The sequence below is a fragment of the Oryzias latipes genome, chromosome 10, assembly GCF_053564925.1.
Source record: "Oryzias latipes strain Hd-rR chromosome 10, Olatipes_Hd-rR_3.1".
NCBI classification, from domain to species: domain Eukaryota; kingdom Metazoa; phylum Chordata; class Actinopteri; order Beloniformes; family Adrianichthyidae; genus Oryzias; species Oryzias latipes.
This window is the reverse complement of record NC_136246.1, coordinates 16,670,992-16,698,800: the sequence shown is the minus strand read 5'-3', so window position 1 is coordinate 16,698,800 and position 27,809 is coordinate 16,670,992. Positions and strand designations below refer to the sequence as shown.

At 40.3% G+C, this 27,809-nt stretch overlaps 1 protein-coding gene across 1 annotated transcript in view; it reads right to left on the bottom strand.

Annotated features, from left to right (window-relative positions):
* The window catches only part of pcdh11 (protocadherin 11), a 163,374-nt gene that overhangs the window by 91,647 nt on the left and 43,918 nt on the right, over positions 1–27,809 (bottom strand). The window contains exon 4 of the mRNA XM_078954096.1: positions 11,194–11,253. Coding sequence (XP_078810222.1) covers positions 11,194–11,253 — 60 coding nt within the window. The remainder of the gene's footprint in view (positions 1–11,193; positions 11,254–27,809) is intronic.

The window sequence follows — 27,809 nt, the reverse complement described above, 5'->3', positions numbered from 1 at the left end:
ACTGATGGCAGCTATTACATTGACACATACGGGTGTTTTACTTAGATGTGTATATGCGGTGACTGCAAATGTTGGGACCCACTCATTCACTCAGATAATGAGGAATGACTGGACCACGGTTGATCATGTTATGTGGTATTTTTCCACCTTATTATTGCATTAATCCTACCTAACTTAACAAGTCTTTCTTTTGGAATGTATGCTTTGTTTAACGTCACTGTTGGAATTGTGGCACTGTAAGAGCTTTTACTAAGAAAAGAGGTGATTGTTCCATGTTGGTCTTTCAGTAGACAGTTGACAATTGATGTCAGGGAAACATGTTGCTAAAGGCTCGGAACGTGTATGCGTTATAACCTTGCATACAATCATAATCCTAGAGTGAGGGACCTAATTGTTTCCAGAAAAGTTCAAATTCTTGTTTCTCTTCATTAAAATTCAATAATTTCTAATTTGGCAAGAAAGATAAAATGAAAGACCCAACTAAATGCTGAATTAACCTAAAACTTTGATAAATAAAAGGCATTAAAACCAAATGAATGAAAATATTTTTTTGTTTTCTTTGATTTGATTTTGTTCTACACAGACACAAACATTTTGAAAAATAAATCATTTTTTAACAGTCTCTGAAAATATGTTTTTATGTATGGTTTTTGTTATTGAAGACAGTATTTCAGTAATCAAATACTAACAAAAATTAAAATTGTCTTTTCAAAGCAATGGATAGTTTATGTTTTTTAAAGTTTCTATAATGAGTAATCAGGATGTTTTAAAAATATCTCCATAAGTAAAAAGAAAAAGGTTCTTATAAACTGGGCCAAAGTTATAGCAGAGCCTGTTGGGTAGTGCATTTGAAAAGATTTATCTACCCCTTCCCTGGTGGGGGGTATGGGTCCCTTGGCGGCAGATGCCGTGTCCCCTGGGTGCCGGTCTCCTGGGCCCGGCGGTGCTATCTCCGCTCGGGGGGGGGGGGGGGGGGGGTGTTCACATTACACCTGAGCCGGGGGTGTCCGTGTCCCTGGGGGTGGGTTCTTGGCACTGCCCCTGGGCCTCGCCAAACTTCCAACAGTGGCCGAGCCTGGTTGGGCCATGTTTACAACATCCCTTGTGGGCCCCCCTTTTTCCCTGGGGTGCTCCCCTCCGGGGTGGGGGTGGCTGGCCCCTGCCTTGCTCCTCCCTGGACCAACCGTGGGCCGGGTGGGTGGCTGCCTGGAGCGCGGAGCGGGTCTCCCTTGGGGGGTCCTGGCTCGTACCTGTGGTTGGGGCAGGGGGATGCAAGGAACTCCTGGGTGGTGATGGGGTGCTCGTCTGGGGCTGTGGGTGCCCTTCTCGGGTGGGGCCCTGAGTTGGGCTCTTCCGGTGCGGGGGGGGGGGGGGCTGCTCTCCTGGTTGGGCTGGGGCGCCGCTCTCTTTCCCCTGTGCTTCCCTGCTCTCTGGCTCTGGGGGCCTCGCGGCGGTCCTGCTGGTCCTGGCCTGGGTGGCGGATTTGGTCGCCCGGGGAGCGGTTGTCCCCTGCCTGCTGCCGTGTGGCGTTGGGGGGTTCCGGCTGCCGCTGCTGCTGCGGCGGGGGTCTGGGTGTGGGGGTGGCTGGGCGCTCCTCCTCCTTCTTTTCACATTCCACCATCCATTTTAGAAGAACATAAACACTCACCTGGGCACAGGTGTTAGCTCACCTTTGCACTAATAGTTTGCATGATTGAATGAATGAAATATTTCACACTAGTTGGTTTTAAGGCATAGGTGTGCATGTGTGAACACTATCTGTTTTGTGTACATGTTGACTATGGACATTTTTACAGCTAGCAGGTGTGTTGATAACATTTCAGTGTGTGTGTGGACAGGCCCCGCCCTTTTTGTACTACATTTGAACCTTACCGTAATGATTAACAACCAGTAAACTTGTCTGCTCTATGCTGCTTCATGGTCTTATCCCCCTCCCTCCCACTATCACCCCCCCCCCTCTAACATCCCTCTCTCTTCTTCCCTCCTTTCCTTTTTCGTCCAGTCCAACACCAAAGATTTTCAAACATGATTGAAATTAATAAAGTTTGGCCTCAATTACAAAAGGGGTTTATTCAGTCATGCCTTTGGTTTGTCTGAAGATTAATAACCCCTCTTGTATAAGTAAAATATGTCCAACACAAGAGGCCCTTAGCTCTCATCTGTCTGCCCAGCTGTTGGACAGGACAAGTTAAAAAAAAAAAAAAAAGATTTATCAAATAACATCACTAATTCATACATTTAGGAAAAATGTGAAGAAACTGTAACCTGGTCATGGAGGGCCCCTATAGACAAATTATGGGTTTTATTTCAAAGTTAAAATAAAGAAATCAAGCCAACTAAATAGAGAGAACATCTGAAAGAATATTTCTTTGAATAGATATAAAAGTAATATTAGAGTTCATAAAAGAGTAATTCCCAAGATAATGTGTTGAAATTTTTTTAGATTTTTTAAGTATAGTCTTTATTTGATTTTGCAGTTTCTTTGGCAAAAAAAATATTGTCAGTTTAAAGCAGGGGTGTCAAACTTCAGGCCTCGAGGGCCGGCCTCCTACTGGTTTCCCAGAAATCCTGCCATATCTGTTGCTGATTACCTGGATCAGGTGTGTTTAGCCAATAAGGAGCTTCAATGGCAGGTTGGTTGGGAAACATATTAGACACTAGCCCTGGATTCTGACACCCCTAGTTTAGAGACAATGGAGCTGAGAAAAAGACAAAAGAAGAAGAGCTAAAGATTTTAAAAAGGCCTACAATCATGGAAAATCTTTTTTTTTTTTTTTAAGTGTATTATAAAGTTCATTCCTGATGAAAAGAAACTGCAAAGTAGCAATTTGATCCGTGGACGCATTTCTGAGTATTCCTTTAAAAACCTGGGCTCTGAGCACCAGCCCCCCCAACCCACAAAAACGAGCGGGTTCTCACAAGCTGACATAGACCAGTGAGAACAGCCCCTTCCAGGAAGATTCTGTGCTGTCAGCACCACGCCCATGCTAACACAAATACCCACTTTCTCTGCAGAACTACATGCTTTCCTTTTATATGCACAATATGCACATCCAACTTTGCCAAAGTCTGGATGCTGTTTGTTTCCGTGGGCAAGACAAAGACATGCTGCTGAGGCCGGCTCTAGGATGACGTCAAGGAAATGGCAGGCAACCCTACGGAGCGAAAGCCGCTACCTCAGAGATCGAGTCGTCTTACTTTCAGGTAAGAAAATGTGCTGCAAAAATCACTCATGTTTCACTTTAAAAATTGTTCTTTTGGGTGCCAAAAATACATTTTCATATACATTGATATTGTTTACTATAAAAATGGTACAAGCCCTTTAAGGTTCTCTTTGGGAGTGATGAGGGTGGAGAGAATCAGAAAGGAATGCATCAGAGGAACCGCACATGTTAGATGATTTGGAGTTAAATGCAGAGAAGCCGACTGAGATGATTTGGACATGTTGGGAGAAGGGACAGTGATCGTATTGGTAAAAGGATGATGAGGTTGGATCTACCAGGAAATAGGCCAACAGAGAAAAACCCACAAGGGGTTTCATGGATGCAGTGAAGGAAGAAATGAGGATGGATGTGTGAGAGAGGTGGATGGAGATGATAGGGTTAGATGGAGGTGGAATATTGACTGTGCTGACCCCTAAGAGTAAATGGTCAAAAGAAAAGAAAAAATTAAATTTGTCTATGTCTATATGAAGATTTCAGTTTGAAGTGCCATTTCTATTTAGGTGTTTTGTACTAATTTATAGTAATTTATAGAATAGTAAACCATAATTTCAATCTGTTTCTTACATTTGGGAGCAACCTTAAACTCCAAAATATAAAATATAAAGTTATGCATTGTAGACAAATAACATGGATGCTTTCCCTAAAGTCCTACATTGAACCTTCGTCCTCTTACTCATTTCCTCATGCTTTAAAAATGAATGGCGGTAGACTTCAAATTCGGTAATATCCTCTGGAAAGGCTATGATGCTTACATTTTAGCAGCATTAAAGGCTGGACTCAGTCCTTGGGCACACAATTGCTTCCTATTTATTGGTTTGGGAGCATCAAGAGAGCCCACCCACAGCAGAGATTTCCACATGGATGTGGCCTTTGGCACGGTGGTACCAGCCCCCAGCCATCTGCACTGATTTGACAAGTGATTCTATATCAAAGGCCTCTGCACTGATTTGGGTGGTAATTGATTGAAAGTGAGGCTCTCAAATCCTTGATTGGTTTAACAGGATCCTGGGACACGACATGCTGTATAAAGTCTGAGGGAAGGACAGGCAACAAGAAAGTGTGTGAGTCCATTGTTCAGGAGATTTGGGAAATATGCTGTGTGACTGCTTCATTTACACTTTAAAATAATTCAGAATGGAATTTGAGAGATTTTCAATATGTGCATCCTTTTTTTTTGGGAGGGGGGGGGTGTCATGTCGTCTCTCTGCTGCAGCATCATTTTGTAACCCAGCCATCAGGGTATCCAATTTGTTAGCGTGTCCATGAAGATTGGATTTCACCATTCAAAAAGAGGAATTTGGTTAGGAATGGAATATTATTGATTTGTTCCACATGGAGCTGTGGTTTGATGCAGAGATATATGAGCGCTGCATGCTGGTTAGGGGATAACATGCAATATAAATTATTTTGTCAATTTCTCTCACATTTTAGATCCCATAAAGCATTGTTGTGCAAACGGGGTGACCTCAAACGCCCGGGCTCTGGTGAAAATTATAGTTTTAAAACTTCAAAAAATTTAAATTTTATTTCACAAAAAAGAATTACATTTTAAAAAGGTGTTAGGGTGCTCATTAACCAATATTTATCAAGAGTGATCTTAGGCTAAAAGCAAATTCACTGTTTTTGTTCTACATTTGATTTGTGACATTTCTTTGCATTATGAATTAAACCACAGATACAAGTGTGGATATAGCAACTGATCTAATCTATTTTTCTAAGTGTTTTGCTACAAATGAAACTAAAGTGTTGTACAAATGAGTGAAAGAGAAAAGTATGCAGTGCACAAAAAAGGTGTGCCATTGCTTAAGCCTTAAGCTACGGACACGGATGCATGTGATGCCCGTTCAAGAATGCACTGAACATGGGTTCTTGAATGCATTTTTAACATATGGTGTTCACACCAGACTGTCGCTACCTAATACTAGTGCATGTAATTTTGGGAAAAGCTTGGTGTGAAATGTTGAAGTAATGCAAATCTCACAAATCTTGCTTCAGCTCTATTCCAATAAATGAAAGACTTGGTGTCATAGAATTCCTACTGGATACAAACCGCAGTTATTCATTTATTTCTCCTACATGATCATTTTTCAAATGGTTAGCACTTTCATGACTTAAACAGGACACCATCCATACGTCACTACCAAACCAAGTCCCAGATTGGTCAAAGTTTGACCTGGTTTAACTTGCATCGTTTCTGCAGTGGCTGGACACTTTGTGCATAGCACCCCGAAACAGTCCTAAAAGGTTCCGTTGCAAGCCAAGAGCACAAGATTTTTGAACCCTGATGCCCAAAATGCACATTTCTGAAAGTTTACACAGACTTTTTAATGCATGTTGGTAACGCATGTTGCCGAGGTCAGTGTGAACAGCATTAGTCACAACTGCCCTTACGGGTGAAAATGAACTGTCTGCGGGTAAAAAACGGGCAAATCTGCATCGCGCACGCAGATTACCCGCAGAAAATTTTAATATCGTTGACAATCCGGTGATCCCGCAAAAATGTTCATGTTTTTGGTACATTTGGTGCACAAATATGGGTAAGAAAGGGGGAAGTAGTTGAGACACATGCCTGTGTCAGTCAAAAAGTCAATTAGTGCTGTTTAAAAGAAAGGTTAACTCCTTGCGCATCCTTACATACAGCCTGGATGTTAGAAAAGATCAAATTAGACAACCAGAGTATAGTTTATAAGGACATCCATTGGGCATCTTAGAAGGGACTTACAGTACGTATCACCTGCACACCCTGATTGTGCAGCTTTTGTGCACAGTCAGTAATGAGCCAGCACACACACCTTACTAACAACTGGAGTGCGGAATAAACGGCCCCATGCAATAGCATCCTCTGAATGTCATTAGTGTGTGTTTAACTTAGATCATCCTTACAAATACCGTATTCTAAGATTCACTAACCACACGCTCAATAATGGGATGTTATATTTTCATGACATGGATGCACAAGCATCAAGGGAACTTCAAGACACACTAGCAGTCCTTTTATGATGGGGGCCTGGATAATCCAAAAACCCACAGGGCCTGTATGGGGGTTTGCCCCTCACAGGTGCATCTGACTAAGGTTTTGACTCACGTTTTATTTTGTTTTGCTCTAAAACCCACTACATCCTAAATAAGTTAAAGTCAACACAGTCTGTAAACTCCGCTTAGACAGAACCAGCTCTAAAATTTCACATTTTTCTAAAAGCAATTTGGTTCCTCAGTTTGCAGGCGCATATGTATTCCCAAACAACAATCACATAATCAAATTGATTGCGTTTGCTGGAGTTGAAAGTTTAAATTGTTCACTTTCTAATGTGTTGGTTTTTCCATATGTTTTTCGCAGAGAAGGTACTTAACCTGAAGTTTCTGCTGATGCTCACATGCCAGATCTGTTGTCAGTGTTGTGCGAGTTTGTGTGTTTGAGTGGGTGAATGAGGCTACAAGAGTGTAAAGCTTTTTGGAGCTGTTAAGCAATGGAAGCAACGCATAAGTGCAGTCCATTTGCCACGTCAAAGTGTATTTGTGGATTTTTATTGGAATTATTGCAGACTGTATATAGATGGGAATTTAGCCCAATGTATGCATAAAACTTTCCAAATGTGACTTTAAAAACTGTTTAACAGCAAAGTGTTTCCATACAGTTAGGCACATCCTTTCACCTATTAACCATCTGGGCATGTAATAGATTTGACATGTTGGAAATTCAGTGCAAAAACTGTGTTCTGAGAGCCCTGGTGAGGCCACAGTGACTCTGATGTAAGGTATATAAAGCTCCTCGTGCCATCATTACGTGGCAGGCTGACAGCAACGCATACCTTTACCCCTTTGACAAAGACATGCAGTGTGTGCTAGTGACAGATGCTGCAGAGCACTGGTCCCAGAGGTCACACATGACCTTTTGGATTGTCTTTTTTCAGTCAAAAAGCATTATTTCTTTGATGATAGCCACCAATGTTACCCCAGGCTTCCTGATAGAGCCGTGGGTTGTTGCTGCTTGTCTTTTGCAATCACGTTTACCTCAAACGAGCGGCGTGTGTATGTGAATGAGACAAGATTTGAATTGTATGTCAGTGCATGTGCGCATGAAGAGACAGGAATGTGGATTGTCTTGTCTGGGAGTATGCCTCACTAAACTCCGCTTGATGCTCATAAGTAAGCCTAATTGCTGCATGACGAACCTCCTGTTTGGATGCCGGAGGGATTCTCTTTTATTAAACAGGATGAATCATCATTTAGATGTGGGTTTCATCTTGGCTTAAGGTTCAAGGTGCTCAAAGGATCTGATAAGCATTTTGTCTGTGACCACTTTATTTTAGAAAACAAAGTGTCTGTTGAGCATGCTGATCCCTTAACGTTTAAATATATGGTTCTATGTAAACTATGCCAGTAAAATGTGCAGTTTAGGGTTAGCTGTATAAGAGCGGGCTACAATAAGATGCTTAGTAAGACCCATATTGTCAGCAGTAGTAGATCCCCACCCCCACTACCACTTTTCATCCCAGCCATCTGTCACCTTTTAGCAATGTACAGTTCACCCAGATACAAACATAAAAATATATATTTTTAATCATGTCATGGTTGAATAGCTTTAAGTCAAGCCATGCATTTCTGTCTTTTTGGAACAAAATCTGCTTGCTAAATTAGTGCAGAACATTTTGATGAACACACAGACAGAAAGAATTGATCATCAACTCCTTACAACACTAGATAAGATTTAAAAAAATGTGGGAATATGTGTGCAAGAATTGTAAGATTTAGTTTTTGATCTCCTCAATAATTCAATGCTAAAAACCTTGTAAGACATGAAAAAACAAATAATTCTATCTTTTCCCATCTCTTAAAGACCCACTTTAATAAAAAACATGCTATTGGTGTTTTTTTTAACATTCTTTTGCAGCATTTCTGTCATGATTGAGTTCATATATTAAATACCGGTAAATTAAAATATGAAATTGCGTTTCTGCGTATTTCTTTATTCAAATTGTTGTGAATCAGAAGACAAAAAAGTGCTGTTTGAAAAAGCTTGTAGCTTTGATGTAAGTGCTACAGTGGGCAGGCCACAAGCTCCCTGCCCTGCTACATTCCAAAGTATCCTGCGGCAGACAAATAGATCCATGTACATCTTGATTTTACCTGTCCAAGCTGGCATCAGGCTCAAAACAGTACGGCTGGATACCTCCTACATGGCTCTCCTTTTTTGTTGCACCAGTAATTTTAGGTTGGGGTTGTGAGGGGCTGTAAGCTAGCAGGAGAGAATGTAAACAACGGGAACGTGGGAAGTCAAGGCAGGTTTTCTGCGGTCCTACCAACAACTCTGAGGGAAATTTCTAACAAATTACTGCCGCTCTGCAGAATCCATGTCCTAGAAAACGACACAGGATTTTTGGTTTTGCCTAAAAAGGGCATTATTATGATTATAAGACCACTGCGAAGTCTTTCCAAATAGACCAAAAGATAATATTAGTGGGATTTCAACCTCAAAGCTGCACTATGGTAATGGTCTGAGGTGATCCCGCTCATCACTTTCCCACTCTGTTAACTACAGCAAAAAAAAAAGCTTGGATGAAAATAAAAGAAGTGGAAGAAAATCTCGAGTCAGATGAATTAGATAATTTGCAGTGGACGGACAATGCTTTTGAAATGAGTTATAATTGTAGTTTAACAATAGGTGGACCCTGGGGATATTCACTATGCAATGTATGGCCTTTGGACTTGGATCGCTATGGAAACCAAAGGCCCAGAACGACCTGCAGTGCCCACCCACGTGGACAGCCGTTAATCATTTTCACTCAGATCCTGGCACTGCAGAATTTGGCCAATGTGTCAAGAGCAATTATATATACTTAGTGCTTGGGCACAGGATCTCCTCCCCCTCCCTCTTTCCTCGCTCTTTCACTCTCACACTCTTAATATAATCACATATCAGCCAGTTTAAAAGCCCTCTGTTCATTCTACTATCTATCTAGGGGATGCACACAATGCAGATGAAGAGAAGTTTAAAAAGACAGAGGATATTCTATTCTGAGAGCCGTGATAATCAGAATACTCTTTACATATGAATCATATTCAGCCATTTACTCATTTTACTGGCCTCCTGAGCGGACTGACATACTAAATTACCCCAGCTGGCCCACTACCATTCACCACACATATTGGGTTGGTGCAGATCATGGAAACTAATGTGAGCTGACTAGAGTGAGATTATGTTCCGCTGCTAACAGTTAAAACGTGAGTAAGACCAACAGCAAACCTGTGGTGTTCCCCCATTACATCAGCTCTTATTGGCTGGGTAAAAACTCAGATAGAAAAAGTCAGAGGAAGATTTATTGATGAAAAGAGACATCTGACAAAAATACTCATAGAAGTTCCATACTTCATGCCAGCACTGGACTGTCTAGTCAAGTGTATGGTTCTAGACAAACTAGCATTTCAGATCTGCTCTTGTGGCATGAGCAGATATGAAATGCTACTTTGTTTGTTTACAAGGTGCACACAAGGTAATGTTTTGATGTGATGTCATTATTTTTGTAAGGACGTTGATATTGATTATCATTGCACTTGAAATAAGTAGTCCAAAGTGCTTCAAACATTAAAGAAGAAATACGGCAGAAAGGCTAAAATCACAAAAGTTAAAGAGATTTGAAGTGAAAACTAAAATCTGCAACTAGAAAAATGACTAAACAAAGACCTGTCATTTAGATAAAAAAAAAAAAAAAAAAAAAAAACTTTTGGGCTAGAAAAACACAAGGTCTTTAAATGAGCAATTTGCACTTTCAATAACATTTTTTTAAAGCATTGGAACAAGCTTGTTGACCAAAACTTTTACATCTTAGTTAACTATTTTTTGTTACTTTACCAGTGAGATGGGAAAATAAACATGGGTTGGGTAAGGTCATGGATGACTTTAAAAAGAGGCGTTCTTCATCTTACATAGATGTATACACTTACTTCTTAAATTTGTCTGCCCAGAATACTTTAACTTTGCTTTAAAATTTTGTTTTGTCTTCTAAAATATTTGGACCAAATAGAATTTTGGAAAAGTGACTCTATGTGCTACTTTTGGAAAAACACCAAGCTCAAAGTTCAGGTAAAGGACATTAGACTCAGGCGAACCAAACTGAACTCCATTGCCCTTCCTGTGATTTTTCATTGACAGACCGGGGGAGGGGGGGGCATAATGACATGTTATTTTCTGTCCCACCACCGCCTGCCGACAAGAATGCATCCAAAGTCGATTTAGAAAGCTCAGTGTGCATTAGGGATGTAGAGCAGTGTTAGGCTTTGAACAGTTGATGACAGGCTGTTAGACAGCTTCCATCCATTGGGCTCTTTTAACCTAGGTCCACTTTTGCAATAAGCCACTTTCCACCATAACCATTTATCTAGAAATGCAGGCATTTTTGACACGTTTGGTGCTAAGTGAACTGAAATTGTGTGAATTTCACTGCATAGCACATTATCACATTTGCAAAAGGCGTGCAATGGGAGTAAGGGTGGAACAGGAGGGCTTCTTCAGTCAGTGTGCTGAGATGTCTTGATCATGACTTTGACTGTGCATGTTAAGGACTATTTAACATTGTATTAATTTGTCCTTCTCGCTTTATGCTAATTCACCCTTCGGTGATTAACACAATGGTGACAAGAAGAGCACAAAACATGCAAACATTACTTTATTACATTATATATACGTATATATATATGTATATGTTTATATATAATTATTTTTTTAATAAATACATTTTAAGTCAAACTATTTTTATTTTTTTTTATTTGTGTGCTAAATCATTTTAATATGACAAAGATCTTAAATATCACATATGGACATTGATGAAATGGGTCTTGCTATTATGCAAAGCTGGTTTGAACAGATAATTTCCACCTATAAACATAAAACCCCAAGCGTGTGGAGTTCTAAAAAGTGTTTGCTATTTTTTCCTCTAATGTTCCTTCGACTGAAATCAAACAACCTACTTACCTTATGAGGACAAATGGGAGGCGGCGAGTTAAAAGACTTCTCTGGTGTCTGGCTTGGGTTCTACAAGAAAAACACATTATCAGGGACATGTTTTTAGTGGAGGACTTTTCCAAGCAAATCGTCAGTGACAGAAGCAGAAGCTTATTTTCTGCCTCCTGCTATTAGCATCTCTGCAATACATTTCAGAGAGGTTCAGCTACACTCCCACTTTCTCACTAATCCTAGACCCCAGCTTTTGTTGACAGTCACATTTTAAATCTTTATCTTGACAGCATCTCCTTACTTTTTGTTATGTGAGAGTATAGGGATGCATTTTGTTTTTGCCTGCCAGTATTCCCTTTTCTCTCTAGCAGGATTACAAATCCTTCTTTGTCAAAAGATTTCACTGAACATATGTTCCGACTTTTGGACATGTGCCCGATTGCAGTTTTTGATGTTAAATGATTATCACATTGTTAATACATTGATATATCACTCAGACAACAGCATTTAAAAACAGACACAAGGTAAGTCAACAAGCCAACAACAGATGGTCCCGCTGTTTGTGATTATGCAAAGATCCCAAGTATTTGCATACTATCAGCACCATTGTAAATACATTTAAAAAAAAGGGAAAAAGAAATGAAGGTGAGGCTTTTTTGTGCTGACCTTAGTGAGAAATGAGATAGATGTGAAGAAAAATCCGCAGGGAAGTGAAGAACTTTGCAAACTTCTTTGGGAATATACCAAAAGCCTCCCCCCCTGAGAAAGCCCTGTTGATTTCAAGGCAGGTGCTTTCAGTTATGTCCTCATATCCAATTATATGCCTGTGGTATGTCTGATTCACTGTGACACTATTAATGGCTGCCTTATGGTACCACCAGGACAGATGAGACACTCAACTCTCCAGACTCTTAACATCTATATTTCATTGCATCGTAGAAGGAGAACACCCCACTGGCCAAAGCAACTGAAGGAGAAAAAGCAGCCAGGCTTTCACTGTAGCGTAAATATCCTGTCTTGAAATATAAATGAATAAGTGGGCCTTGCTGGGATGATGGAATTGGAAGACAAAGTTTTCCCCACAGACTGAGTAGGCAGAATAACGATGATACGTTAACATCTTCGACAAATAAAAATAATTTCCTTTGGTGATATTCAAAAATTGACTTGGTATGATTTTCATTTTTAATGTTTTTGTGGTTTTTCACTCAGGGGACGAAACCTGTGACCTTGGCTTCAAGCACTGCCTCCAAAATGATGACTTATATATTGCGCAATTTTTTTGGTTGATGTAAGTGGAGATTAAAGAAAAGAGGAAAAAAACACTGGAGGAGATATTTAGAAAGTGACTGTGCTTTAATGTCAGGCTTTTGTGAGGATTCCAAAGACTGTTTCTGGCGTTCTTACCTTCTGTATTTAGATTACACCGATTTGTTGACTTTGTGTTCTACAGCTGTTCTAAATGTATTTTTTTCAATAACTGTTGACTATTCTTTCACCTTCTAAATCAGGACATTTAGACCTGGTTTAGATTGTTCCTTGCATCTCAAATGGCTTATTTTGTTTTAAAAGTGTAATGGTAAATTGTGTATACTTATATAGCACTTTCCTACCTTCTTAGAAAGTCCAAAGTGCTTTACAGTCACAGACAAATGCTGTAAAATTCAGTTTAAGACTCAAAACGGGACATAAAACAAACTAGCTTAATGGTATTAAGTATTATTGTTATTTATTTTTAATTGTTTATTTATTTTTTTGCGTGACCCTTGTTTTCATATTTATGTTTTAGAACTGTTAGATAGATAGATAGATAGATAGATAGATAGATAGATAGATAGATAGATAGATAGATAGATAGATAGATAGATAGATAGATAGATAGATAGATAGATAGATAGATAGATAGATAGATAGATAGATAGATAGATAGATAGATAGATAGATAGATAGATAGATAGATAGATAGATAGATAGATAGATAGATAGATAGATAAACCTGTAATGGTGAGCTATGGATTTCACAAAATTTTGATGCTTTTACATTTTTACACTGTCAATTATTTTTTTGTCATTTGAAGAGGACAAGAAAGTTCAAGGCTAGAATGAATAATGAACAATTATAAATAATTGACTTTTGATGGTTTCTTTCCCTGACAATATCTTAATGTTCTAAACACTATTTTTGCTTTACTTTGCTAAAGTTTTTTTTTCTTTTGCTGAATACATCTTTACAAAAGAGAACAACATCAGTCAATTTCAACCATAATGATTCTGAGAAACATATTTATGTAAATAAGGAAATGAAGCTCCCCTGAGAGACGTTCCACTCTACAATGTATTTTTACTTGTTTTACTCATATCAGATGTAATAAATATATACCATGTTGCAGTCTAGTCACATTCAATGCACCAACTTCTCCAAGAAGCTCCAACCCCCTCCACTAAAACGCACTCCCACACAGGAGAAAACAAGAGGCCTATTCAGTGCTGAGTGGACAGAGACTTGTAGCACGTTTGTGTTTCCAGCCCAATCAGTTCAGCCTTCATTTTAGCCAAAAACAAGGAGGCTTTATATCGTCATCCCCTTCTAAAGTACTCTGCTACACTTAGTAAAGTGCATTTCTACCAGTTAGTTTGTGCTTTTCTTGCACTGTTTGACACCCCAACACTGTTGTATCCCCCACCCCCCATACCACCAATAAAATACTGTTCTCTGACTAGGATTAAAGGAGCCATGTAGTTCAAGGATTATCAAATGCCTTTGATCATGTGACTGCCATGTTTTTGATCTGAAGCACATTGCACCAAATATATTCTCTTTTTCTTGCCTTTCTATCTCCATCTCTCTCCATGGATTTACCCTTGCTTGCTGGTTTTCTGCAATGTGAGAATAGTTCTTGACAGGCGGTGAAAAAGGAGAATGTAACTGGAGTAAAAGACACACATTCTTTACGAAAGAAAGAAAGTCACTGCTGTACTTTATTTTGCTGGTTTGAATCATCCAGATTTGATGAACAATGTGGTGGTTACGGCTTTCATGATTAAGGTAAACACTGAACAAAATTAACCAGAACAACTGACACTGTGTCATGATTGATTTCCCTGAAAGTAGGCCAAAACACAGTAAAGTCTAATCAACCCTTTAGCCTCCTATTAGAGTAAATAGTTTCCACATGTTGCTAATAAAATGAACATTAATTATCATCAGGGAGTCTGCTCCACCTCCACAAACATTTTTGGATCAGGGGGTTTCCAGTCGTGTTCTAACCTCCTGTCAAGTGCGACAGACATCAGCAGAGAGCTTACAGAAGTTATGACGGAACTTCTGTGGGGAAATTTGGCAGAAAGTTCAAGAACATCTGCAAATACCATGAGATGCATCAATCTGCTACTAAAAAAAAGTACAATGGTCCTTTGCTGTACCGCCGTTCACCTTTCATGGTCTCACTGTTGATTTTTACAAGTGCAATTGTGTGTGCTCTTTTTTTTTAACACAGCAAACTGTTTTCTTCATCCTGACTGGCTGTTGACTAATGTCATTAAATCTCCTCCATGCCATGTTTCCTGTACAGCTTGCCAGATCTTTTCAGATCTTTGCTTTCATTCTATAATACTGAGCTGTTTTTATTTTTTATTTTTTTTCTACCCTCCTTTATGGGTCTGGCCTTGTCGTGGCAAGGAGGTTTGTGTGAACCGATGACCCAGGGAGCGATATCGTCTGGAGCTTGCACCTGGTAGGGCCACGGTTGGCAGGCCGGTCACCTGGCGAGGTTCTAGACAAACATACACCCACAGCTTGTCGGAATGCTTTAAAGTAGCAGCCCTACTATCTGACTATCCTGCGGAGGGTCAACAACCAACCCAGGAGAAACTTCTTTGTGACAAAACCGACCAGATAACAAAGCTGGACTGCCCAATATGGTAAGAGACCCCAGCGTAAAAGCTGTGTCCACGTAAATGCCAAAGACTCAGATTGGTTTCCCATCTCCAGTGGTGTTCCCCAGGGCTGTGTGGCAGCTCCTGAGCTTTTTACCTGCATCATAGATCAGCTGATGTCCCGGGTATGTGAGCAAGTCCCTGCAGTGTCTCATGGCAATTACCATTTGACTAACCTGGAGTATGCTGACGACACCATCCAGTTCAGCACATCCCTTACCCAGCTAAAAAACACTCTAAGCATTTACAGAGAAGAAGCAAAGAAGTATGGTCTCAAGGTGAACTGTACAAAAATCAAATTCATGCAAGTTGATGATGGCCCAGACCCACCCCCCCTTCAGGCTCTGCAATGATGTCATCGAGCCTGTGAAGAGCTTTGCATACCTGGGATCTATAGTGACGGCTAACGGTTACTTAAAACCAGAGATCACCCGCAGAAGGGCACTGGCAGCATCAGCTCTGCAGTTTCTCAAAAAAACACTGTGTCGTCATCAAAACATCACGCGCAAAACAAAGCTCCGGATCCGGACAACCTAGCTGTACTCTTGATACTGCTTTATGGTCCGGAGACATGGCCTTTAAACAAGAGCTTAGCCACAAGAATAGATGGCTTCGATAGCCGGGCTCTCGGGACAATTGAGAACATCAAGTGGCCCCAACGTGTCTCTAACAGAGCCTTAACAGCCCAAACTTGCCAGCCCCAAGCCTCCTGCCTTGCTGCACAGTGCAGCATTAGATGGTTTGGCCACGTTCTCCGTCTTCCCTCTTACCATCTGACGCGAGCCATTTTGGAGTTTAATCCGACGGCTGCTGGCTGGAATTGACCTCAAGGCACACCCCGTACTCGGTGGACAGACGTCATTGTGGGAGATGTTAAACCTTATGGGTGTAAGGATTCAGTGGTTTGGTTTTCTTTGTCACGTTTTTGGTTTCCTTGTCAGTCACACCTTCAGGTTCATGATCCACAGCTGTCTTCAGTTCAGTTAATTGCCCTCAGCCTATTTAAGTGTCTTGGTTTCTGTTCTTCCTTGTCAGGTCATCTGCTCTGTTTTGTCACAGTTTTGTTTCCCCTCATAGTTTTGTCATGTTTCAGTTTGCTAATTAAATGTTTTAGTTCCAGTCATCAAGCTTGGTCTCCTGCATTTGGGTCCTCCACCACCAGTTCGTGACAATGGGGTTGCTATGAAGGATGTTGAGCTTCTGGCACAAGACCGGAAAATATGGAAGACCCTTCTTTCTTTGGTCGTCTCTCTGGACTGGGAAGGGGCCGCACCCCCCCCCCCCTGCAAGAGCCTTGATGATGATGTTTTTTCAAAGGTTTGAACTTTGAAAGTTTAAGTTCATGCCTGTCTGAGAAAAGTGTATAAAGTGTGTAGTGAGGGGTTTTACAGCCTACTTCGTGGATTTCACCTATTGTGGGTTATTTTTCGAATGTAACCCGCATGATAAAGGAGGGACAACGTCCAAACGAAGGCTGTCTCTGCAAATTTAAGTTTAAATACAAATAGGTGATACTCAAAAAGAGCAAAAGAACCCACAGAACATCTGACAGAACAAAGGACCAAAGCAAAGGCAGTTTTTTGGAGCACAAAACCAGGCCAGTCTCTTATAATAGTGGAAATAGAGGAATGAACAAATATTGAACAATATTACATCTGATAATTCCTTTTTTCTGTTGATATATTTTTTATTTTTCTTTCAAAGTTTGGCACAGCACTGAGTGGAAAAACTGCAGTCCCTCAATTCTTGATGATCACCAAAGTAAAGCAGAATCATACCCAGACCATCTGCTTAACAAAAGCAGTTGGGCCAAATTTGGGTCATGCACCAGACTGACAAACCAAAGAAAACTGGCAAAGTTAGAATGGAATGGCCAAATTGAAAAACATAAAAAGGTGGGGGTAGAATTCAACCAGGAAATGCTCTGGCAGAGAGATCCATACACATGAAAACCTGTATGCCAGCTTTATGTGGGACTTTCAACTCTAACTGGATCTGGTTTAGATATTGTTAAATGAAAAAAATGTATGTCAGGTAGTATGCTTTTGTTTTCATCCACTGCTAATAAAAAGAGTTCATTTTCATTGTTCGGAAAATTATTCAAAGGAAATTATGTTACTTCGTAAATGCAAAGGGTGGTCTATAGGAACGTTAATGAACGTGTAGCCATCTAAATCCTGTGCTCACAGGGTTCAGGGCAATGTCCCTTTTTTTGTTTGTTATTTTTTTGAGAAGATCTGTAAATCTTCAATTTCAGTGAATACCAGTTAAATATATATTTTTTTTATTTCATGGAAAAATGTTGCTGACATCCATACACAAATTACAAAAACTATGAAAACAAAGTGTGAAAATATGAATTTAAGTCATATAAAAAAATGTGGCCGTCACATCTAAGTGAATAATTAAATCATCTGTTTATTTTCAAAGTGCATTAACTTTCCCCAAGCATACGTCTGATTACTGAGCCAGTGGAGCCCTGTTAACCTCTGAAGTAAAATCCAACTTCAATTTCCATCAAAAGTAGTCTTGTTATTCTTGACATTATTCCTTTGCAGCTCAAAGAAAGCCCAAGTTATTTCAATTCTGGCATCCAGGGAACATGGATTTCCACAATGAAGGCAGAGCAGTTTGCCAGCTGGTTGTCAAACACACAACAACTGCAGCTACCAGCTGATGCGTCATCGTGGGCAAATTGACGGAATTAAGGAACAGGATGCGTTCTCGTCCAAAATCATATTTTGCAGCAAATGAGGCCCAATCATCCTTGACATCCAAAATACCTCCAACAACCAGAAATGGGATTGATATATATATATATATATATATATATATATATTGATATATATATATATATTGATATATATATATATATATATATATATATATATATACATGTATATATATATATATATATATATATATATATATATATATATATATATATATATATATATATATATATATATATATATATATATATATATATATATATAGTTTGTTTGACTGTGTCATCTGCCACATCATATTATTTTTTTAGTCTTCAATGACAAAAGTCACAATACATCCATTTTACATAATATCAGCTTAGTGTGAAGACACTTTAATCTCCTATTTCAGCCCCAACTGCACCCTGCTGCTGTTCATGAGCAGTCTCTCAGCCTTAGGCCATGTTGCAATATTTCAGCTGAAGCATTATTATTATTTAAAGGCTTATTTAGACATGTGATCAAAGCGACGTATTATTTGCGCAGCTCTTGTGTTGCAAAGTGATGATGCTCAGACTATGTAACATGTAATTACGAGCCAGGGGATCCATGGCTTGAATTTAGTCAGCATACCTAGGACAAGCAATCTTTATAATCACAATCGCCTCCCATTACTGTCACTGCTATGGCAAAAACACAACATATCAAAACAATTATTCTGATATGGCTTTAAGCAACACAACATTTCAACGTGAATTCTACTCGATCCCGGAATCATTAAAAGGCGTGGTTTCAGGCAAAATAAAATTCCCATCAAAAAATGATTCAATATCATTTTAATGGGTAGATTCCTACAAGGCATTCATTCTGTCTACCTGCCATGTTATTAGATAGACCATGTCAGTCAAGCTGAAGAACACAAAATCAACATACAGACAGGCTGACAAGACATAAGCATTCCGCCTTCCATCTTCCTCCCAGCTTGGCATGTTTATCTAGTCTTCCATGTGAGCTTAGTGCAACGCTGTGCATATGCATCCAGAATGATGAAAGTTCAGAAACTACTGCCTGAAGGAAGCTGCGCATATAGCACAAGCTCTTTGAAATTGTGCCAGAGTAGGCCTCATTTGCAAAGCAATTTAACAACAAAAGTAAAATACTCTGAAACCTCAAACCAGACTCCAGAGATGCTTAGAGTGGGAATTCAAGAGGGTTACATCTGGTGTTTTGTGTCTGCACTTCTGACATGGCTTGTTCGCAGACCTTGCATTGCACCAGTGCAATGTCATGACTGTTTTGGCAAGAAAGGGGGCCTAATTTACATGGGAGAGAGTCCGAGAGGCAAAAATGAGTTTCCATTTGACCACAAGGGCTAACAAACCTGCAGAAAAACAATGTAATTACAATTTTCAAAGCTACTGTGTTTAAAATTAACTCTTGTTTACTGAATTGGAGTCAGGGAACAATCCAAAAGGAAAAGACCGGAAGGATGTGTTTTTTGTTTTTTTTATTTAAACTGAAATATAAAATGAATTACTTCTTGGACAGGGACAGGTTAATGCACAAGAAACATGTAACAAACAAACATTGAAGAGGCCCCCCCTTAGCCTTTGTTAACAGTATTTTTCTTGTCTATGATATTAGGCAGCCTCTAGTACCATGAATTGTTTTGATGTAATATTTATTTCTGTAAATTACCTTGATTTCTCTCCAAAGATTTTTTTTTATAATCTATGATTTCTAAATAACTCACTCACTCACTCACTCACTCACTCACTCACTCACTCACTCACTCACTCACTCACTCACTCACTCACTCACTCACTCACTCACTCACTCACTCACTCACTCACTCACTCACTCACTCACTCACTCACTCACTCACTTATTTTTATGGAAGGCTGCTGCTAGACCAAATTTCAAATGTCATTTGTTGAAATTTGAAACATCATTAGAAAAAACAAGACTTTACCAAGAAATGTGCTGGTAAATGTGATACATATACCCAATTTAGGGCTGCACGGTGGCGCAGTGGTTAGCGCTCTTGTCTCACAGCAAGAAGGCCTCCAGTTCATGTCCCAGCTTGGGGACATGAACAACAACATCAACAGGGAACCTTTCTGTGTGGAGTTTGCATTTTCTCCCCGTGCATGTGTGGGTTCTCTCCGGGGTCTCCAGTTTCCTCCCACCATCCAAAAACATGCTTCATAGGTTAATTGGCAACTCTAAATTGTCCCTAGGTGTGAGAGTAAATGGGTGTGTGTTTGTGGACAATCTACCCTGCTACAGACTGGCGACCTGTCCAGGTTGTCCCTTGCCTTCGCCCACAAGTGGCCGGGATAGGCTCCGGCAGCCCCGTGACCCCGAAAGGAATTTTTAAGAAAATGAATGAATGAATGAATATACCCAATTTAAGGCTTTGTCTCGTCTGCAAGAGTGATCCAATCATTAAAATACAATTGAAACATATTTATTTAGCCACATCCTGGTGGAGAAACAAGCATCCGCATGGCAATGTAGGTGTTTTTCTTGATGTTTTGACATGATTGTAAAATAAAATGAAGTTTTTTTATTTTTTTTAAATGGATGCATCATGAGGTGATTCAAATGGCATTAGGAAGGCATTTAAATCTAACTTGAACTACTTAAATGTTTTTTTGATTTTTTAAAGGACCTTAAAAGCCATAAACTGCTACCATGGTTATCTTTACTTTTTCAAGTGTCCGATATAGAGGTGATATATTTCTACTATGCATACTTGTAAGGACCGAATAACCAACCTGATATCATTTTCTGAATCGAAATTTAGCTTTAAATCTCTGACAATTTGGGTGTCAAGACAGATAAATGCATCATTAAAGTTAGCAGAGCAAACATTCAGCAGCTGTAGAAAGTCTTGTAACAGTGATATAAAAATGTCTGGAGTCTTCGAGATCAAGAGCAAAAAAGTTCAGATTGGATACTTACTGATGCAGATGAAAGCACATTCCCATGAAACGTGTTTTTGATAATATTGCAACACTCCCTTTTCTTTTTGGTTATTCTGTTTCATAAATATTTTAGCCATCAGTGCAGATGTCTCTAGATTGTATCTGCCTTGTTTCTATTGAAAACGTTATTGAATGAAACCATTCATTTGGCCAGTTATGGTCTTAAAGCAAACATTTCATTGGATTCATTTGCAAATGTTTACGCTTCAAGACACAAGAAGAACAATTAGAAGAAATTTGTTCCTTAAAGTCCTACTCTGTTTTTTGATCTATTTTATAATCATTGCAGGTGGTCTTTCAATTATGGCTATGCCGTTTACTTTCTGCAGAGCGGCAGGAGTTTGCTTTTGGGCGGGACTAGTGGCATAGAGTGAGCCTACCTTCATTTCCCATCATCCCTTTTTTTTACAAGGATTCTCGCTAGCTTACAGCCCCTCACACCCCCAACTTAACCAATACAGGTTTGAACAAGATGCCAGCTTGGACGAGGAAAACAAAAACATTATTGGATCTATTTATCTGCAAGTGGATGCATTGGAATAGAGTGGAGCAGAGGGCTTGTGGCTCAACGAATGTAGTTTCTATGTAACAAGTACAAGAATTTTCAAACAGCATTTTTTCACAATGATTTAAAAAAAAATACACAGAAATGCATTTTTAATCTTATATTTCTTTATATATACCCTCCATAATGTGAAAAAATGCTACAAGAACATGCTAAAAACACCAAAAAACACAATTTTCATCGGAGTAGGTCTTTAACTCAGGAGTAGAAAAAGTGTGCATAGTTTTTGAGATGGTCAATATTCCACTTGACATTCATGTAGACAACTGGTAATTGTTTTGCTCTGAGTAAGTCCACCACAAAAAAGTCCAATACTAACAAGTTAAAAGGGGATACGTATTCCAGCTTTCATATTGGAGACAGACACTCTTTGTTCAATACATTGATTCTGAGTTTGTGCATATTTGCTGGAACAAGACAGTCTTCCAATTAATGGCTTTGTCAAGCAAGAAACTTAACTCTGGTTTGATATGTGAATATAGCATATCCAAGGATAGGCTTTTACTTGAAAACAGGGTTAATGATTTTTGTATTCCCTTTAGATATGTCTTCTTACATTCACTGAACCTGTACTTCAAAGTTTGCCTCAATAATAGAGAAAAATATAATTTATATTTAAAAAGAGAAAAATAGATTGTTTCTGTGTATTATTTGTGCGCATCAATGTGGAAAATCTATTTAGAAACAATCATTTTGTCAAAAAGAATGAGCTGAACTCTTATCTCTGGATCAGTTTGTTGCCAATAAGATTCAAATTAGCGAAGAAAATACTTTTTTTTCTACCACTTCTTATTTTTTTCACTGCCAAATGAATCTCCTAAATTGGGATTTTATTACATGTGCAGACATTTGATCATATTACAGCCATGTAAATGGTTAAAACACACCATCAATCATGCAACGGCAAGGTTTGTATTTTTTAGAGGAAGGGCAGTTTTAGTCAAATTTAGGTCAGGAGAACCGAGACTGCATGCTGAAAAGCTCTCTAATCCAGTCATAGTGTGGGTGACTTTCTAAGATAAATACTTTGCCATTGTTTGAGCGACTTGTCTCATAGAAATGTCTCTGGATTCTGGATCAATTCACATTGTGGGAGTCAGACATGTACACTTGACCATATAATGTGCCACGCTTGTCAAAACCCAGAATGCATTTCTCTGTTCAAAGTATATTTCTCTGCCTGCTCTTTTCACTCACTCCCTCTAACCAATTTGTCATTTTAAGCCTAACCACGCTTCTGCCAACGCCTGGATGATAGCAGTGGGCCTCTCTGATCCAGAATGGCAAGGGAGCAGGCCAAGTGTTCCGCGAGCCTCCCTGGGACACCAAACAGGCGCTTCTGCCGGCTGATGCACGCCTCAATGGCCGAGAGGGAGCTGGCTTTGCAGATGCTTTTGATTCGACACAGAATAGAGCTCATCTACTTTGTGTGGACATTCACTTTGTGCATGCGCTCTGCATTTGTGCTTGTTTGCATTTGTGAGTGTGCATGCACGTGTATGTCAGAAGGATTAGGAGTGTACATTTGAGTGTTTGTTGAGTTTATCTGTGTGTTTGCTGCTTTTAATATAAAAAACGAAGAAAGAAAAACTGGCTAAGACTTTCTATTCTGGGTCACAAAGTCCTGGTGACCTACTATGTCCCTACCAATGTCTTTCAGATGCAGGATAGGATCTTTTTTTTCCCCACTTCAGTATAGAGCAAGAGGCAACAGAACATGAATGTCACCACTTCATTATTCCTGTTTTAAACAACCATTAATGCCCTCATTCAAATGCCTGGATGCTGCTTTGCTATTAGGCTTATCAGCAAGTTACCCAATTTACCACTGTAGTTCTTTCTATAGTCGGCTGAGCAGGTCATTAAGTGTTTTCAAATTCGTATTGCCATCACTTTACCAGGGACTAATTTTCATGGTCAGAAAATTTCAAAACTTGGTTTTGACTCAAGTAAACAAGTATGAATTGCACTTTAATAAATGAATAAATAGACCTTTAGTTTTTCTATTTACTGCTGTTTGTTGATAAGAGGGGTCAGCACAAGGGGAGTCTAATAGCATATTTATTTATAACAAAGAGACAAATTTGAAATAGTATAAAATTCCGATAAGCAGTTGTCCTTCCCAACTTGTAAAACTTTCATGTAAGTGCATAAGCAATGTTTGGTTAATAGCATTTGTATTTAGGCAATTATGTTGGCAACCAACTGCCAGAAACCATATTACACCCAGCATCCAGTTCACTGAAAACAGAACCCTTCCTTTGTAAAACAACTGAGGCCCCATGATACTGCAGTGAACACAATGAAACCCATCTCACAAAGCGAAACCGGCCTTTCATTTGTCCGAGCGCAAATCAGTATTGAAAATGAGTGCAAAAGGCCCCAATCAGTTCCCTTGTTTGAGCACAGTTAACATGTCTGTGACTGCTCTTTGAGTGCTGATGGCAGGGACATGGGTGATTAAGGCCAGAGCCAATCAAACCAGCTGTGTGCCATTCCCCTTATGGCCCTGGTTGTGCCATGCATGTGTTCCACACTAGCAGCAGGGAAAGAGGCCTTGACCAAAACCCCCAGTGGTGGGAGTTGGGGCCACACATGAACCAAGACATGCAGACAGATTGGGGGTTTAGCTAAACAAACATTTATCAGAGACAGAGCTGCAATGCAAGCAGAAATAATCCTATTGGTTGCTATAAACCTCAGTGGACAGACTTTCTGCCGAGCAGCAGCGGTCGGCTGCTAAAGCATGCTATAAACCACAGCTAAGACAGGATGCAACTAACGCAATTAATCCAAGTTCTTAGAAGTACAATTATGGTTTGATGGTGTTAAGCTATGAAAGTCATGGGTCCAATTTATTTTTGATTTTTCTTTTTTTCTGAATCATTGCTCAAGCTTTGATCAAATGTTTGAGTGGTTGTTTCAAATGCTGTGAAAGAATCAATGAACATTAGTGTTCAGATAAAAAAAAGAACAATTAGATAAGCTAAAAAAATGCTTTTGAAGGTATAAATTTATAATTTACACAAAAGTTCCAATTTAAGTTATTGCTTGGGACATACATATTTTATAGCATCTATATTTTAAAGTATTGATATTTCAATATAGCATATATATATATATATATATATATATATATATATATATATATATATATATATATATATATATATATATATATATATATATATATGTTACAAAAAGGGTCTTGATAAAATGGATAAAATGATATGAACAAGAAATCATGATATTAGCAAATCATGAGATAAAACTGACTGAAAGGATTGGCCAAGACCAGTGCTTTTGGGCAACTGTAAATCTTTGCACACCTTGCTCCTCAGGATAAATCTTTATGGATAACATTAGAATATTACTAATAATTTCAGCGCATAAAAAAAGTTAAAAGAGAAGTTTTATCAAGGAGTTAATGATTAGTTTAGTGAACAGTTGTCATTGCAGTAGATGTAAAAATTGTGTTTGAAAATAAATTTTTGTACATGGAACATCATCATATATGCCACATTCCCTATAGTCTATACCACTTGTGAGTATTTTTTTGTAACTCCTTTATAAATGTGTCTGGCTTAAGGGTATACCAACACAAAGACTAAAAATATACATCCAAAGAGTTTCTTTTGCAGAAACCTTTCTTCTTTATAAGTCTTCCGAACAATTAGAGATTAAGTTATCATCAACCTCAACCCAATCAATCCATACCTATATAATTACAAGAATATGTAGAATATGTTCATCTTCATTGCTTTTAATTTGGTCTTTCTACCACCGGGGGACAGTCTACCAGCTGTCCCCAACTTACCCCCTTCCTCATATAACCTCATATTAGGGTGAGGGGGTGGGGGGTCTAGCCTGCGATGCGCCTTGGGGGGGGCTACTTGGGAGTGGCCCCCCTCCTATGGTTGCCGTATGGAGTGGGCCCCCCCTCTTTCGGTTTTATTTGCACCTTAGACATGTAGGGTCCTTGGTAGGGGGGGTGCTTGGACATCACTGCAAGCAAGCAGCAGATGTCCTCCTGGCACCCTACCCGCCAATTTTAACCGCACCTTAGACACTTAGGGCCCCTTGGTGTGGAGGGTGAGGGGACATCACTGTGAGTAATCAGGAGATGTCCCCTTAGTGCCCTACTTGCCAATTTTAACTGCACCCCCCTTAGTACACACACCCCTCCCCCTTCAATATATACATTCAAACATAAACACACACACATGCAAATAAACACCCTATCAAACACCCATACACGCACACACATTTTACAAGGAAGGTGGGACCTGGGTCCATCTGTCCCCTACCCCTTCCCTGGTGGGGGGTGCGGGCCCCTTGGCGATGGCGGCCGTGTCCCTTGGGTGCCGGCTCCCTGGGCCCGGCGGTGCTCTCTCCGCACGGTGGGGGGGTTCATATTACACCTGAGCCGGGGGTGTTCGTGTCCCTGGGGGGTGGGTCCTGGTCCTTGCCTCTGGGCGCTGGGCCCCGCCAAACTTCCAACATGGCCGAGCCTGGTCGGGCCATATTTATAACACCCCTTGTGGGCCGCCCTTTTTTCCCCGGGGTTTCCCCCTCCTGGGCGGGGGCGGCGGGCCCCTCCCTTGCTCCTACCTGGACCAACCGTGGGCCGGGTGGGTGGCTGCCTGGAGTGCGGAGCGGGTCTCCCTTGGGGGGTCCTGGCTCGTACATGGGGTTGGGGCGGGGGGGATGCCCGGAACTCCTGGGTGGTGGTGGGGTGCTCGTCTGGGGCTGTGGGCGTCCCTCTCCGGTGGGGCCCTGCGTTGGGCTCTTCCGGCGCGGCGGGGGGGCTGCTTTCCTGGCTGGGCTGGGGCGGCGCTCTCTTTCCCTCCGCGCCTCCCTGCTCTCTGGCTCTGGGGGCCTCGCGGCGGTCCTGCTTGCCCTGGCCTGGGTGGCGGTCTTGGTCGCCCGGGGGGCGGTTGTTCCCTGCCTGTTCCCGTATGGCGTTGGGGGAATTCCGGCTGCCGCTGCTGCTGCGGCGGGGGTCTGGGTGTGGGGGTGGCTGGGCGCTCCTCCTCCTTCTTTTCACATTCCACCATCCATTTTAGAAGAACATAAACACTCACTTGAGCACTGGTGTTAGCTCACCTTTGCACTAATAGTTTGCATGATTGAATGAATGAAAGATTTCACACTAGTTGGTTTAAAGGCATAGGTATGCGTTCGTGAACACTATCTGTTTTGTGTACAAGTTGACATGTGGACATTTTTGCAGCTAGCAGGTGTGTTGATAATATTTGAGTGTGTGTGTGAACAGGCCCCGCCCTTTTTGTACTACATTTGAACCGTACCGTAATGATAAACAACCAGTAAACCTGTCTGCTCTATGCTGCTTCATGGTCTTACCCCCCTTCCCCTCCTATTATCACCCTCCTACCCCCCCTCTCTCTAACGTCCCTCTCTCTTCTTCCCCTCTTTCCTTTTCCGTCCGGTCCAACACCAAAGATTTTCAAACATGATTGAAATTAATAAAGTTTGGCCTCAATTACAAAAGGGGTTTATTCAGACATACCTTTGGTTTGTCTGAAGATGAATAACCCCTCTTGTTAAAATAAAATATGTCCAACACAAGAGGCCCTCAGCTCTCATCTGTTTGCCTAGCTGTTGGACAGGACAAGTTTAAAAAAAACAAAAAAACAAAATTGGTCTTTCTAACCTCAGTGCTTTTTAAAAGTTAACATTTTTTCTTTAAATAGTAAATAGTAAAATTCCTACACATTAAAGTTTAAGTATTTTGGAATTTCAAGTGGAATATTAAAAGAGACTACAAGAAAATCACTCAAGACTCTAACTACAGCAAGTCAGATCCTGTAGGATCAGATGGATGAGAAAAACAAGACCAGAGTCAGGGAGATGTATGTGCAGCCTGCACTCTGATAACCTTTTGGTATAATAGTGTGACCACAGGAGTAGATAGAAGTCACAGACAACCCAAGAAACTCCTTACAAAGCAGATCCTATCCCAAGTTCAGCCCCTTCAGACTTTTCTCCAAGCTAAAGGACAGACATCCTCACAGCCTTTAGCCCCAACAGATTAAAGAGTCTTACACAAAAGTGTTCACTGACAGGAAAATAATGCTCATGTGAAAGACAGTAGACCCTCAGCATCAGTGACAGGTAGGGACAGGCCACAACACACAAAACCCCCTCGTCCAGCCTGTGAACTGATCCCTCTGAAAAGGTCTAACGGAGGGGTGCAAGATGGATGCAATTATGGCATATATGAAATGCCATGATTATTGTTCAAGAAATGCTTCACAGGGACATCTCTGTCTAAGCAACTGTTTGCCATGACAACTTTGAACAAAAACACACAGCTCCAAGACAACGAATTAACTATTTTGGTGGAGAAAACATTGAGAATACTGAAACCAATTATAGATACCAACTGTGTAGAGCAGATAGTTAGCTGGTAAC